The 16,831-nt window shown below is 37.4% G+C and overlaps 1 protein-coding gene across 3 annotated transcripts in view; it reads left to right on the top strand.

Annotated features, from left to right (window-relative positions):
- LOC102232522 (stAR-related lipid transfer protein 13-like) overlaps positions 1–16,831 on the top strand; it is a 66,703-nt gene that overhangs the window by 28,350 nt on the left and 21,522 nt on the right. Inside the window, exon 1 of one of the 3 annotated variants that reach the window (XM_023350776.1) lies at positions 2,041–2,446. The exons of 1 other annotated variant lie outside the window; for it this stretch is intronic. In XM_023350776.1, the coding sequence (XP_023206544.1) occupies positions 2,323–2,446 (124 nt within the window). In that variant the 5' untranslated portion in view covers positions 2,041–2,322. Of the gene's footprint in view, positions 1–2,040; positions 2,447–8,914; positions 9,427–16,831 lie in introns of those variants that run through there. One more of the 3 variants, XM_005796806.2, reaches the window with a different exon arrangement.

Raw genomic sequence — 16,831 nt, 5'->3', positions numbered from 1 at the left:
TCCACAAAACTTCTGTTGACTGGATAACAGTAACTCCCATGATCCACACACAAAGCAAAGATCTGGTATACTGTTCCATAGACAGAGCAAAGTCCACTTTGTTTTTCTTGGATGTGAGGTCAGACAAATTGGTCAGATTCTCTTTTTGAGCAGCCCAAAGCAGGCGTGTCCAACTCCAGTCCTTGACGGGTTAAATTTTCAGATATTTCCCTGCTCCAACACAGCTGGATAAAATTGTTAAATTGCCACCTCACGGAGTTCTTCAAAGAGCTGGAAATTAACCATTGTTTGATTTAGGTGTATCAGAACTAATACATGCAGGATCACTGGTTTCTTGGTTAGTGACTTTGGACTCCACTCCCTTAGAAAAAAAACTTTTCCAAGAAAACCTAAGAAGTTCATGACTCAGTCATTTTGGGACAATTTTCATCCACCGTTGTACAACACTTTTCAGATCAGATATGATAAAATTGGAACTGTTATATGATTCATTGTCTATGCAATATCTCATTTTTATCAGCTCAGACATTCTTCTTTTCACAAGCAGCCCATGAACAGATCCCTGTATTTGCTCTCAAAACAAAGTGGTGATGTATTTCTCAGTGGGTTGTATTTCTTTTCTGCTTTTAATCATTTGTCCTTCTCAGAGACAAAAATGTGTCTTTTTTTCTTCTTGACACACCAGATCGTCATACTGACACTAAAAACTGGCCTTAGCTTATTCATCTGAGAAGCTGTCAATCTTCACCCACTCACTCCATGTGTTTTTAATAGGCTTTAACCTATTATAACAGTAATACTAGTTGGTGCCCACATAATATTTTCAGCTGATATTATATGACTTGTCTCAGGTCATGGACGACCTGCGTGGGCATACAATAATAGAAAAAAAATTCCTAAAATAATTCTGGTAAAACGATTATTGGTGCAGTTGTCCTGCAGGTAGCTGTAGCTGTAGGCCTTTAGAGAAAAAAAATGATGTTTATTCTTCAGGCATGAGCAAAGGCCTTCTTTTGTTTCAGGATTTCTGGTGCAAGCTTTTGTAATAACAACAGTAAATGGTCCTGAAACTGAATCCGGGTCACTGTTAAAGAGCTGATTTGCGCCAACTTATCCGGAGAAAACTCACTGAACTCTAATCAATATTTAAAGCAATATATTGCTTTAAGTATGTATAATTTAAAAACTGTATAATCCTAAAATATAGTTAGAAGTTTAGACTTTTCAAAGTCTAAACTTTGAAAATCAAAGAAGCTGATATTGTACAAGTACAAGTAGTGATACTTGAAGTGTATTTATTAAGTTGAGCAGTACTTGCAAAGTAAATCTTAACAAATGAATAGTGATCAGGTGGATGACTGTGAACTAGGAACCGATGACTTCAGATCCATCGTAACTCTGCTTCACCTGAGAGTTAAAAAACTACAGGTTTAAGAAGTAGGTCAAATCACCAGACATTTAAGTACACATTTTGTTTATTTTTTTAGTGCAATCAGCACATTTTAATACACAAGGAAACCGATTTAGATTTTCAAGGGTGGGTTGGGGAGAAACTACTGACTTTCAAATTACTTAACACTGATTTGAAGGGAAAGTTTTGTTGATTTTATCAAATTGAAATCGGTCATTTTTATATCTGAGTAAAAACTAAAATAAATACCATGTCCTTCTATCAATCAAAAAAAGGCAATAGATTAAAAAAAATCCTTTGTTTTTGGCCCAACATAAGAAAGTCCAATCCCTCGTATATCTCTGTTTAAACAATTTCAATACACTTGAAAAACCTGATATTCACAGATTTGAGACCTTCTTGTCTGAAAACGTAAGAGAATATGTGGTCTAAGCTTTTCTTCAACATACATTTCAAGTGTTGTGAGATCATCTGTTGTTCCTTGCGTCATATAACAGTAACAAGAAACTAAGTACATTCTAACCAATCATAATATAGTGAACTGGGAATGCCTATGATTCTTTCGGTACGTGAAGGCATCACGGTTGTCTGTGCGTAAATCACTATGCACACACAATAAACCCAGGAACACACACGCACATCTGGGGGGCAGTATGAAAGCCTGTCTCTGTGCTTTACTGTCACTTTCTCACTATTATTAGTTTCACTGATTTCCGCTTAAGTTTGAGGAATATATTTCTTTTTTTTTTCTTCCACGAAAATGTTCAGGAACTATTTACCAGCGTTGATGATGCAATAAAAAGGAACTTAAAGCCGGGAATGCATGATTTTTTTTTCTTTTTTTTGAAAACTTTTTTTAAGCTGTGTGAGGTAACAAACGGATTTTATCATGCCGGAGTTCAGGTTTTGAGATGACTTCTAAAAGATATTCAGCGAGGCTGAAGCTCCGGCGGTCTTTCAGTGAGCAGCTGCGGAGCTCCACGTCCAAAGCCTGGGATTTACTCTGGAAGAATGTCAGGGAGCGGAGACTGGCAGGTCAGTAACCCGCTTTTGGTGCACCCTGGAGCCGACGCACATAAGTGGAGTAAAGCGCTTTATGCACTACAGTTGGATAAATGCACGGGTCAATTAATTTAATCCAGGTAGAACCGATTTATTTAGTGAACGACCCTTGCTTTAACAACATGTTATAATTTTACAGTCAGAAGCGTGAAGAAAACAGTTTCTTACATCTGCTAAAAGTTTGACTCTAATTTTCTATTTCCCTGTTGTTCCTGAGGTTTGACCTGTGATTACTCAAGTGATTACTCAAGTAAAATCATTAACTCATTATGTAGACAACTATAACACTAAACGTTCTACTATTTAATTTAAAACAGCATTTGCTATGCTTTGGGGGATGTGGGAATAGATTGAGTTGATTTTCTTTTTAATTCTAGAAGCAAATTATTACTAACTAATATCATGTTTAGAAATAAAACATAGCCGTATCCATTGTGCTGCTTTGTTACGTTAATTTCACCAATACAAAGGATAATGAATTTATTGTGGCCGCAAGGGGGCGCTGATGAGCCATTTTAAATGTCTATGAAATCAAAAGCAAGCCTACACTAATTGAAAATTAGCATTAATCTGGAAAGAATATATGCGGTTCTGTTAATAAGACTGATCTTATGCACTTAATAATGTTCTACGTTTAAATTCTTACGGCTTGCCATAAAGTTCCAATTTTAATACATTTATACAAATGTATTAATACATTTATACGTTTATACAAATGTATTAATACATCTTAATACATTTGGGTACATTGTAACAGTAAACAGTGTCTTTCTGAGAGATCACAGATCTTACTAACCTTCAGTTGCTTTGTTTATTTTCAGAAATCCCTGACTGCAAATAAACCAACCCAGACTGTTTCCAAGAAATGTGTTTCTAATGAACCAGACAATAGACATTTGGCTTGTCCAAACAGCTGTTTATCAGGAGGACAAGGCTGCAAAGCATTGCTTAGTAACACTATTCTCTATCTATACCCCTCAGCCTACCCACCATCACCCATACAAACTCCTTTTATTCCCAAACACATTGTTTTATTTAAAAAATAGACATATAGAAAATAAAAAAAGCTCAGATATGACCACATAATTATTTAAAAACATAGAAAAAATACAACAGAAGTGTATTTGGCACCAACATAGCAGTAGAACCAGTTTGAAATCAAGTAGATTTACCGATCCACCAGCCAGAGGCCAGAGATCAGAATTAGGCAGTTTTCTCCTGATCTGCCCCGATTGGTGATCAGAAGGTATTTAGTTAGTTTTGCAGCAAGCAATAAATAACCATTTTTAGTCTACAAACACATTAACAAACTGCATGTTGTGATTTAATACACTTTCTTTGGATTGATAAGATTAAGATTAGGGAAATTTTATGCTTTGATGCATGAAAATGTCAACTTGTTAGTCCTCTGATTTCCATTGGATTCAAAACTGGCACCTGTTTCATAGAACCTGCAGCCATTTTTTTATTTGATGTGTTTCAGTCCTAGATTAAACTTTAGATTAGATCTAGATTTAAAAAAAGACTTTGCAGGTCAAAGACAACCTGAAATCTGTGTTGGCCAGGAAATGTCAATACACATCTCTCAGTATCACTTAGTCTGACTTTTCTGATCTTAAAGCTGCATGCATTATCTAGGTCCTCTAATAGAATTCAACACCTTGTGCTTATAAATTCAGCACAGGTTGCAATAAATCAAATAAAATCACAAAAAACTAAATGTTCATTCTAAATATAACATCTTAAAGCATACATTTTAAGTGAAATGAATGAAACAATTTATTTAGAGGCTAATGTTGGGAGTGATGCTACAAGGTTCTGTAGTTGCGTAGTTTTACCACTAGATGCAGTGAACTAACCACACCAGCACCACAGTTCATGTGGGAAAGTGGCATGAATTACAAAAACCCGCTTGGTCTTCATCAGGCATGCTGAAGTCATGCAAATGGAGACCAGATGTTTTATGTGATATAAAAACTCGCTGGAGTGCTGTACTTGTTTAGCCTGTGTGTTTTGTGTGTGAAGTCTGACGTTTGCTTGGCTCTGAAGTGCTGACCTCACTGGTAAAGCAACTGAGAGCTGGGATGAATAGTACTTAACACGTTAATCTTCTTTACTTTTATGTCTATGTATTAAAAGGGAGTAATCAAAGTAAGTCTGAACTGTAAATATATCCAGTGAATATGATTGGGGCACACACAAAACACATTTATTGTGAACTCTGAGAAGATTTGGCTTTTTTTTCTTACATTTCTAAGGTGGCATAATTTACTTGGTTGGTTCACAGTGCCTTTGCTTACAAAACTATGCTACAGGCAAACAGCTGAGAACGTCTTTCACAAAGCAGACATTAGTGAAATCACAGGGTGAAGCTAGATGTGTATGGAATTTGGATCACATTTACGCCACTGATGGCAAATTTGTGGCTCATTGCAGATGAATTTGGCCAGTCAAGAAATAATATTATGTGTGTCACATCACAGAAGATGACCTATTTATAACTTAGGACTGATGGATGGCTGCTGTCTCCAAGAGTCTCAGAGTGCTCCATAAAACATGTCTGCCAAGGCACTAACTGCAGCTTGAGATGTTGACTGGAAAAAAGAAAACGCTATTTAGACATTTCAGTTTAAACTGAGGATATTTTAAGTGTCATTAAGCAAAGGGCAAATGTGATTGTATGTTGAAAGTGATGCGTTTGTGATTAAAAGAGGTTTGTTCCAGATTAATTGCAGGAGGAAAAAGATAGATTTGAGCTGTCACAATACATTCCCATAGGAATATTTCAAAAACGTGGTCCTTGGCACCAACATAGCAGGAAAGTTGTACAGTATTTCTTTCATTACATCACAGTCTGGCTTTTAGGTGGGCAGCAGCTTGGACTGGTAGGTGTTTCTCAGTATAACCACAAGTAAATGTACCGTGCTTTCACCTGTTTATTGTTTATTTATAGTGCTGGTAAAGTAAGATAGCAAAATAACAGTTGTAACAGCATTACATCATATATGTATTATTGTTTTGATTTTGATACACATAGTTAGAAGAAAAATATTTTTAAAAATGTAGAAGTTTTTAAGTACTTACGTATTTGTTGCCTTCTACAGTTTTGCTCTTTTTATAGCAGGGGTCTGGAACTCCAGTCCTCGGGTGCCACAGGCCTTCAAGTTTTGGATAAATCCTTACATCAACAAACCCCTATCAAAAGGCTGAATTACCTCCTCGGTATGTCAGCAAGGTTTGCAAAGACCTGGTCATTAACCATTCATTAGATGCAGGTGTGTTGGAGTAGGGATCCATCCAAACATTGCAGGACAGTGGCAATCAAGGACTTGAGTTGCAGATAACAAGCTGGTATGAATCCCACTCTTGGTGCTCTTTTAGTTTGGACACCATCATAGCCCAAGTTTTTTGTAGCAGGCACAGTTAATTCTGACTTTCTTTTAAGCATGGTTGGCTGGTAAAAAAGATTCTTGGTAGAGCTGATGTGCCCGTAGATTTCCTTTCCACCCTAAGGATTTGAATGAACAGTTGGAAGATGACTACAATTTCACAAAAGTATAACATACTTTATACGGCAAAATAACATGACGGGATAAATTAGCTAAAAGTGAATGGATTGTTCAGTAGCTTTCAAAATGAACAGTATTTTATCATTTAATCTGCATTAACAGCTAACTGAATGAGAATCAACTGGTGTTTGAGTGCGTATAAGTTTAACTCTGTACAAAACAACAGCAGAAACTCTAAAAAGCAACAGGGGCATCAGCATTATTGACCACAGGGGGAAAAAAGAAATCTTAGGAACATTCATTTAGTTGTCTCAGGAGTTTGGAAATTTTGCATCACACTAGAGTTATTCTTAAGATTTAACCACTGGAAACATCGCCAGAGTGGAACCATGACTGTCCAGTGCAGATTACATGTCTGCTGGACGATCAAACCACATCACAGCTGCCTTTGCTGCTGCCACACGTGGGCCTCAGGATGAACATAATTTTCCCTCTCTGTAATCACACCTGGCTGAAGCTGAGCAGTTCAAACTAGAAGTTTCCAAAGGCTGGACTTGTATTAAAGAACTGCAGTTGTGCATGCACTCAGTACAAGTTATCATATGGACCGTATCATAAAGATGATTTATTTTTTTTTTTTTTGCTTTTTTCATTAAGATGAACAATCAAATCATCCCTGTCAGGCCTTCCAGTCTATCATAACACCTTGATATGTATTTGTTTGTCTGTGATGCGAGCCTAGATGTCTCCTGCCATGCTGTATTGCAATTTATCTCTCAGACCCAGACAGAGGCATGCTGCAACATGTTTGATATGGGCCCAAGTCGCAGCACTCCCTCTGAGGACAGACCACAGCCGTTTCTGCGTGGCATGCAGTCCAGAGTTAAACACAATGGCATCTCTGAGCACAGCGGAGAATTTTTAGCTCTTTCACAATCCTGACTGAGCTATTTGAATGTAGACGATGTCACCATTGATCTCGTTCATTATGATTCCGTAATACGATACATGGCAAATTTTATCGTCTAGACAAGAAAGGAAGTCCAAAACGGAGACTGATTAATAGCAGCTACACTGTCACTCACAGGCTGCCTCTTATTTTTGAGATCTGATTGGTCAAACGGTCCTTTTACTATGTGAATGAATACAGGTACTTGTGAGTAAAACATGAGTCACCACTCGATGAAATCATCAGAACAGACTCACGCCATCAGTGACTTCTTTTAGGTGTAGCAGCCTTCTATTAATACAACTCCTCTCCAGGGTGTGAAAAGAGCCATTAAACCCAGGAGAAGTTTATGAAAATGTGAAGCCGACGCTGAAGTGTGCTTCTCAATTGTGGTCTTTGTGAAGCTAAGCTGGGGTGGATTTTGCCAGCCAGGCAGAGGAACAGACAGAGGCTGTGTTTAACTTGGTGGCTTGCCCGTTTGTCCTCTTTTCACATGTATGGCACCGTGCTTGTGCTAAACTGGCAGACTCGTATGCTAAGTCTCAAATAGTCATAAGAAGATCGGACTTTTGGATGCATACTTTATTTCTGTTTAGATGTGGGAAGGTTGTTGTTTCAGGCAAGGACAAGGACGTTATACATTTAAATAAGAGTACATGCTTAATTCAAAGTTATAATCTATAGTGCTTAGGCTGGACGATAAAACTAATGATATCTATCACAATAGATGAGAAATGTAGGCAATGAGTGCACATTACTATGGAATCTCAACTGTCTGCAGACAATTTGCGGTCCACAGAATGTGTACACAGTATGCCTAAGGATGTGGGAGCAGTTTCATGTTCAACATGTTCAACAGCTGAAAAATAAATTGTGGCTAAATGAGGAAACATCACTGGTTTGACATTGTTTACATATATAACATTCAAAAAAACTAATCAATAAGTATTGATATCGACTGATATGAAGTTCTTAAATAGTGATACGTTTTTCACCAATATCGGCCAGGCCTAAATTGTGCTGTAAATATCTTTGATAAGTATTTTACATTGTTCTTCTAGTATTAAACAGTTAATAGACTAATCCTACACAATTTGTAAACTAAGCAGATTGGGAGGTTGAGATGAAGTTAAATGGAACAAACTGCATTGTGTAGCTTAATTTACCAACCATTCCCCCAAATTCGTCTTTTCTGACTTCTGTTTCATACCGATAAAAATGATTCCATACCCTATTCATTTAACCATTTCATATCAGTTTTTATGGGTATTTTCGTGAAGATTAATAATAATCATAATCTAATAACTAATAGAGTCTGAGAACTTGTATGGTTTGCTTCTCTCTATAAAGTCCAGATTGGATTATAAATGGACATAATGGAAGATTGCATAAACCTTCCATTTGCTGACCTAGCATTTTTTTTGACATTTAACAAGTTTTCATGCCTGCATATTTGGAAATTACATATAAACATGCATCAGGTCTATAAAGCATTCTATTTAGCAAAATTTTAAAGCTTAATTTTTATTTATTTAATTGACTTTAATTTCCTTATTTTTCTCATAACAAAATTGGAAAAAAATGCCTCGGTCTATAAAAATAATGCCTACAGTCATTATTACATAATATTGGGCATGCAGTGTAGCATGAGCGTGAAATATTTGGTGATTGAGAGGGTTTTCATCAGTGAAGATCAAAGTCACATGTGTATTCAGGCTAAATCTTTTTTTCCCCACTTAGTGGCTGACACTTTGAGGTGACCTACTGTGAGAACTTCCTACCAGTGCCAGTGGAAATAGTTTGGTGGGGGGTAGAAATTAGCATTTCCCATACCAAGAGAAGGACTTCTCTCCTCCTCCTCTTTCTTTTACAGTTTTCTCCAAAGTCTCACTCACACCCAGTAAATTTGGCACCGGCATCACCTGAAACAGCACAGAAGTTGTTCTAGCGCAGGGTAAATCCAAGCGCAGGGTAAATCTATTTTTGTAAGCCCTCCCACACCCTACATCATCCACTATTTCTCCCTTACTCAGTTCATAGGCATTCCAGTGGTATTTATATTTCCCTCCAGAGCGGGGAAGGCTGTCGAGCCTTCATACAGACACTGGATTCAGCTCAGAAAGGTGGGCCGTACTTTTTCCTGCTTCCTTGTGATTGGCTTCACCATGGTCATGTGACCCGCAAAGGGCTGACTCTCCTCTCTGGGCTCCACTGAGCCATCCCTCTCAGGTCTCTTCAGGCTTTTTTGCGCATGTATGTGAAGTTTTCTGTTGCGTGTGGGTGAGTGTGCTTCAGGCACTGATCAGGGGCTTGTTTGGGGTAGAATACAGCCATGTTTCGAGAGCTCCCAGAGTCCACAGGCAGTGACTGCCTGAGCAGCATGACTCCTGAAACTCAGGATATCTACCTTAGAATGGATCATTGCCGCAGGCGCTCTGGCTACAGGCTGGGCAGGATCATCGCCAGACACCAACTAGTGAAGAGGATTGCTGGAGGTAGGAGATGCCTCTGGAAATAAGTGACAGCTCACACCATTGCTTCACTGTTTGGACTTGAAGCTCTTTGTTTCTTTCGGTGTCAGTTTTGTTTTCCTCTCAGATTAGTTCCCCTTTGACAGCTTTACTAAGTAGTCAAAGCTCAAGGTCAATAGATCACAATATGCTTGTAATAAAAATTGAACAGAATCATACTTTAAGGTGAAACACACTCTGTTGATTCTTGCGTTCATTTGTGTTACCATAAAATTCAGTTATAACCTTTGGGCAATTGGTAGTCAAGGGTGAAGCCTTGACAAATGAATAGTATCGACAAACTTTAACAAATGGTAATGTGTGATAAGCCTTAGGATTAACCATCCAAGGAACACTGTGCCCAGAATGTAAACAAGAGATATCAATGAATGTCTTTCTTGGCTGTTTTACAACCCTTCAGCTTATTTGTGCACTGCTGTTTGGAGCTGGGAGTGTTTTCTTTCACTGCAGTAGAGTTTGACTTCTCTTTTAGCTTTCCCCAAAACTCTAAAATATTTCCTTGACTTTAAACTTCAGCTAAGTAAAAACTCCTTGAAATCAAGGGGAGGTGTGGCATGCCTTAACAGTGAGGAGGACAAACCATGTGAAGCCTTGGTTCTCCCTGCAGGTATAAAAACCCTGATGCTGGATGAGAGGGGTGGCTATAGACACAAAACGTCAGAGACATAGTTCCCTTACCAAATGCTCTAACGAGTGAGATAAAATAACAGATTGTGTGGGTAAGATTTTGTTTGTCACCACAGACGACATAAATCAAACTATGCTCTTTTGATCCTAGTGATGTTTATGAGACAAAGTTTTTATTTTGTTGCACAGATTTATGAAGATGCCCTTGAGTTGTGTGTACAGAAGTTGACATAATCTGATGTTTGCTTGCATGTGGAGTCATGTAATTTGTCGTGTGTTACAGATGTTAGCAATTAGGCTCCTCTTTGACATGGAGAAAAAAACTTGTAAACCTTTGGATTCTTCTTTCAAAATAGATTTTTTTGACAGCCATTTTTCAATGTCAAAAGTCACTTTTTGGTTAGTAGGAATTCATTTTTGTCCTTATTCCTTAATTAATTATATATTTTTGGATATCTCCACACTTGACAGAAAGTAAACACTACAAAGGTAATTTGTAATTTTGAGGAGGTCACTGGTATTAGGATAAGGTGCAGTTTTAAAATTGCTCAAATATATTGTTGTGTCGTTCTTACATTTTTTAGTTCTTTTGAAAATACATGTGGTTGTTTGGATTTGATTCCAATTGAGAGAAACATCACAAGCAATAGCATGGAAACCAAAGGAGCACTGCTTACTCAATGTTTCAAAAACAGACTATAGAGAAACTTTTGGAGTCTCAGTATGTTTTCTGACAAGACCAAGACAACATTGGGTTGTTGTAGTTAACCCAGTGGCATCTGCACCTCTGAGTTGCCAAACAAGGTATTCACAGCCTTGTACTTGCTAATATTGCAGATGAAGGAGTGACATTATGAATACAGATGGTCTATGCAACCAACTGGGAAATTTAAAGCATACTGGCACCAGGGCACCACGAACAAACTCTTTTTGGGGTTGTGTTGAAGTTGCCAAGGCAGAGGAGCTTTCCAGATTTCAGTTTCTGTATCAGCTCTATATCTACCATGCAAAGTTATATGTCTTGCTTGTTTTGGCTCCACTATTAAAAATTGTTGTATTTAAAACAGTGGTGTAAATATTGCCATGGTATTTTTTTACTCAAAGTGATCATAGCGTGAACATTTATTACACTATTAAAGACAAAAGAATTTTATATTTTAACGCTCCATCTGTCATTTTTTTTTTACCTACTTGTTTAGTATTCATTGTTGTCTTGTTGTAAATGTAAGGTAAAGTCCAATAAGTTGCTTGTATTCTGAAAATTGTGACATGTATTATAACTTTGGGTGATTAATAGAATTGTGGTTGTGTCATTGTCTTGACTCTTGCATTCCTGCTTCATTGACATTTCTCCTCTCCTCCTATTGGTCTGTTGACACTGCAGGCCATTAGTGAATGGGCACCATGGGGATGGGCAGAATTACTCACATACTGTCATCCTAAATTCTAGGGATGCCTCTTCATCTTAGTCATATTTACTTTTATTATTGTCAAAAACTCTATCCAGTATCTGAGCGTCCTGAGTAACAGATAGATAAGAAAGATGAGATAGAGACACAGGCATTGTTGGGTTGTTTTCAAGTAAAGATATCTGCCTTCACTCCAGAGGAATGTGTTTCTTTCCTGAAAATATTCTTCATATTTCTGAGGAGCATTCCATATGTTAATACGTGGGAGAACCTGCTGCATAGTTTCTCCTTTGTCTGCTTCAACTCCTTTCTTTTCAGCTCATCCCAAGGTTAGCAGTATTTCCGCATCTTTTTGTATATTGTCTTCATGCTGGGTAAAATATTCACCTATTCGGATCCTCAGAGCATGCGTTTTCCTTGGAGACAGTGATAAACACCAAAAATAACAGCAGTAGCTCACTAAATTAATTATGTCAGTTGTTTTCTTATAAAATATGCTGGGCCATAATGGAAACTTAGCAGTTGAATGATTCACAGACCGTTATGTGTGCTTCAGAGTGTTCCAGCTTTGCCAAGAAAAAAAACTCTGGAAACTTCATCAGTACGTTGGTGGAAACTCGAAGCAGCTGAAAACTACAGCGTAACTAAAAGCTCGACTTCAGACTCTGTTCGGTGCTTTGCTTTGTGATGCTGTTGTGTCTCAAACAAGACGTCATTCGACTATTGCCCTGCCTTTAAGACATTTTAAGCCACCCAGATCCGTAAAAATCTATTACAGTATGCTACTATGGCCGGAAGTATGGCCCATGAGATGTAATCATTTACAATTGATATTCACAATCAAGAGTGATTGTGTGCCACTTGTTTGTCAGTGGTTCTCCCTGCTTTTTGGAAACACACACTGTGTTGTGTACCATGCAATCATGAGGGAAAGGTGTTTCCATTGCCCAATTTAACATTTCTAAAAAAATAACAGTTTTTTTGATAGGTTTTGCTTCTATGCTGAGGTGGATTTTTAGAATAGGTTAATATGACAGGAAGTAGTTGGAGGATCATAGTGCAGCATATTTTCTAATGACTTATCGTGAGAACAAATTTATTCATGTGTGATTTTGATTGTGTTTCTTATTTAATGCAAACACTGTCATGGCAAAATTGTGTTGTTTCAACATTAGCAGAATATTGAGTTTTGTGCACATTTGTAATGGAAACACAGCTACTGTGTGCCCTAAATGCTATTTGGACATAAAGGTTAGTCGGTCCATTGTTGTGTGGTGTTTTATTCAAATGCGAAGCTACCACTCATTGCTGTTTTTTTCCAACAATGTTTGTTTTGCTTGTTAAAAGGGTGATAGTCTCTTCCTCCCTTTGTCTTTTCATAGCTTTTCACTTTTAGTTGTTGCATGCCTGACTTTTTCAGGTAGAGAAAAAGATCTGCCTGACACAAAATGTTTCACGACGTCCATCTGTTTCTATAGGGGAGGTTTTATACCCACTTTGAAAACTGACTATTTTTTATAATCTACCGATAGATTTCTTTAAGGAAATGGGGTTATGTTACTCGAGTTACTTGGATACTTGGATTAGAATATGTGGGATTGTATGCATTTCTGAATTATTTTTAAATATTTAAATTATAAGGATAAGATAAATAATTTTGTATTTCTATGGTTAAAAAAAGTAAAAAGGAACAAAATGGCAACACCAGGCTTTGTATTAGGGCTATAAATTGGGAAGGGGTAAATTGACCCAGAGGCTTCTTATGGTGCTGTGTTCATTTGTTCAGTCAGTCACCATACATCCTGTGTGTCTGGATCAGTTATTGTACATTTAGGCGACAGAAATTGATCCTCTAGTGGAAAATACAAATAACCCAACAACAAATGGATTTGTAGAAATCACTATTGTTCACCAGCGACTGTAGTGTGGACAAATAATTTGAATTCTTCCTCCATAATTGTTTCAAACTCTCAATTGTCAAGGAAAACCTATTTATAGAAGTGTCTGAACAGGATAATGTGCTCGCTCTGGAAATTCGTAGAATAGAGAATATAGCAGGCCTCCTTCCTATTTAGACAAGAATTTGTGCTTTTCATCCTTTGACTATGGCAGTTGTTTGAAAATCCAGCAGAGAACTAGTTTGCATTGTTCTCTCTTTTGGAGAGGGATCGTAACAGTAAAAGGGCTCTTCAAAGTAAAGAATAGAAAGACTCTGTCCTCTCACTCTTAGAATCCCTCTCTTATGTAGACTGCTTTATTCATCAATGCTTCACTGCAGCATGAAAATCATCAGCTAAGTGTGAAACTTAGCTGATGAGTTTCACACTTAGCTGAACACACTTAGCTAAGTGTGAAACACTAAGCTGATGATTATTATCTGCCCCTTTGTTCAAACCGAAGTTTGAAGATAAATGTGTATGAAAATGAACATGTTGCTTTGCTCATGATGAGACCTACTTCCGATCAGCTGTTAATTGGGGTGTATTTTTTCTGTCTGAAAGAACATTTTTACCTCCATAGATGTTGAGATGACTTTTTTTCTATTTCTTTCACCTTTTTGATAAGAAGAATTTGCATGAACAGCATGAACAAAGGTTGACCTTTTTGATCCATCTCCATCTCAGGGTTTCAATAATCTTTGAATTCATTTAAATGACATTAATGTGTTTAACTGTTGTAATTTGGAACAGCATGCTGTAGGAAAATGCAGATTTAGATGGAGATCAAACAACTTTGATCAGACCAGACCGATATTAACAGTATTTTCCAGAAAATGTTCTTTTAATCTAATTAGTGAAATTTTTAATGTAGTCATGAGAAATGTTATGCTTTGACTTATACATGTTTGCCTTTCATGCTAAATTGAACAATTCAATTGAAGGTAACTGTCAGATTCTACTTCTCCAAAATGCAGCCTCAAACACACATATAGTTTCATAACATACTGATGTGATCAACATTTCCCCTTTTTTACTGCATCATTTTCAAACTCAACTATTCTTAACAGGAAAAATGTTGAAAAAATTCAGATAGGGTTAAGCTAACACTAACAAAACTGCAAAATTATTTATGCAAAAGAGCTAGAGTAAAATTAAAAGCATTACATTTGATTGGTTGGTGTGCAGATTACAGCCATTTAACATAATTTAGCAATCAGGACCAAGCTCAGTTTCTCCACTAAATTTCTTAAAAGGTCATATCCATAAAGATTCTCTGGAAATTCCTGTTGCAGACGGAGACTGTGGTCTACGTGAAGAGCCGTTTGTCCTGACAGCTGCCACATGTGCACAGCTAATCATTTACCAAGAGCTTTTTTCAGAAATGCCTCTGCTGCATTGTAACAGGAATGAAAAGTTACACATTAACTTTGAAAGGTACAGTGCTTAGTTCCTCAGCATTTCACACATGTCAGGATACCACACGTATGTGCCTAAGTGACTCATTTAGGCCAATTGATTACAAACTATACGCTAACCTTCAGGTTGTTTAACTAAAAAAGTAAGATTAGGACTAGATAGGTTTGTCACTTGTTTATGTTCCCCTTTTTTGTGCAGCTACAAGGAACAGAAGGAGATTTCTAATAATAAGACTGTAGTTTTAAATTGATTAGGCTTTTGTAAATAATAATAAGTATAAAAATTTACCCTTAAATGGTAAGCACATATGGTACATGTCGAAGTTCAACAGTTGCCTGCCCCCCTGTGGTAGAAAAGCTAATCTCATGCCAGTAGAAACGTGAGGGTTGCAGTCAATCAGCTCCTGTGTTCACACACCATCTCTGTGTTAGTTTTCTATTTTAACTTTTAACTATGACTTTCACCACTTATGTGGGAGACGCTGTGTCTATCAAGTGGAACAATGGCTGGACTGCAGTAGTTATAAAGTGACCTTTATTTCCTCATATACAATAATTCAGGCTGCCTGTATTATCCTCTATGTTGCAACTTACCAGCTTGTTGCAGAAGTGCTGCAAGGCTGTTGATGCAGTCCAGCTGCTCTTTCATGTAGTTAATTAGGACCAGCATCCGTTTGGATGGCTCCGTCCTTAACGGTGGACGTCCTGAGAGGGGGTTCTCACGGTTGGGGCTCTTTTTCTATCATTGGTCCCCTCTGTACCCTCTGACTCTCTGAGGCCATTCTAAGAGAAGGAGGAAACTTCACTTAGACCCCTCTGGGAAACTTTCCAAATGAGAGGAAGGAGGACCTAATGAAACTCTGCGGGACTCGACAGAGGAGTTTTCCCTGGATGTTTTTCTTTGATTGTTTCCCCCGTATTCTGCACCTCACTGTGCCGTGGTCTCTGATAAAAGTAATTTGTGTATTATAGTATTTTTATGCTTTAGATCTTCTGAGCATGAGCTGTTTAATTTGTGTGGGTGCCACATCTTATAGACTTTCCAGTCAATATTTTTCCATGTTTGTGTCATGATTTCAGGTCAGCTGGCTAAGCGCTTGTTAGTAATTCATAGTCCCCTTAAGTCATGTCATATGGCATTGCTGGAAAACCAAATTACAGTGTTTATATAAGTTATCAAAGGAACGAAAGAATTACAGTCACACAACCGTAAATTAGAAGTGGGAAAGCAGCGTGACATGGCAAGGCATGCAGGCTACTGAGTTTCACATTAAAGGAGATGTGGACTTCAAATTAGGATGCAAATAGAAATGTAGAGCTTGTTAGGGGAATACAGTTAACTCCATTACCACATGGGAAACGGTAGACACCAGCTGTGGGGGAGGTAGCTGAAAAGACAACTGAAAAAATAGCTTTGACTTACTGAGACGAAAAAGAAACAAAGATTTTCACTGAATTCATGCGTCTGAGACAATTCTCTTTTTCTGTTTCCATTCTTTACATCATAAGGTGCACAGATATTCATAGTTACATTATTACCAAAGTGCATACCCCTCTCTTTTTTTACATTTTTTTTACTTTCCCCTCAATGTTAAATTCATTGTAATGAGATTTTATGATTTCAGCCATCATAGTGATGTACAGAGGTTTTTATTTTTACTGTTTTGTTCTCATATTACCCCCTATAAAACACAAGAACACTTTGACAAAGCATGTCAAAGTTTTAAAATATCCAAGTTTTCCAAAATGAAATGAATGAACATTTTTGCTTTTTCAAAAATGTGTAAAGTCACATCTCCGGTATTAAAGAAATCATTTGTCAGCAAAGGCCACAACTAGTGGAGGAAAGCTGCATGTCTTCATTTGATCCTATCTGGACATAATTAGGGAGAAAATCTCCAAAATTCAACCATGATGACTTTATCAGCAAAAACAAACTCTTTATAAATTCAGCTCAGATGATTGTCAGGACTGTCCA

Source organism: Xiphophorus maculatus, chromosome 18, assembly GCF_002775205.1.
Source record: "Xiphophorus maculatus strain JP 163 A chromosome 18, X_maculatus-5.0-male, whole genome shotgun sequence".
Taxonomy (NCBI): domain Eukaryota; kingdom Metazoa; phylum Chordata; class Actinopteri; order Cyprinodontiformes; family Poeciliidae; genus Xiphophorus; species Xiphophorus maculatus.
The sequence above is the reverse complement of the archived record's forward strand: the minus strand, read 5'-3'. Positions and strand labels throughout refer to the sequence as shown.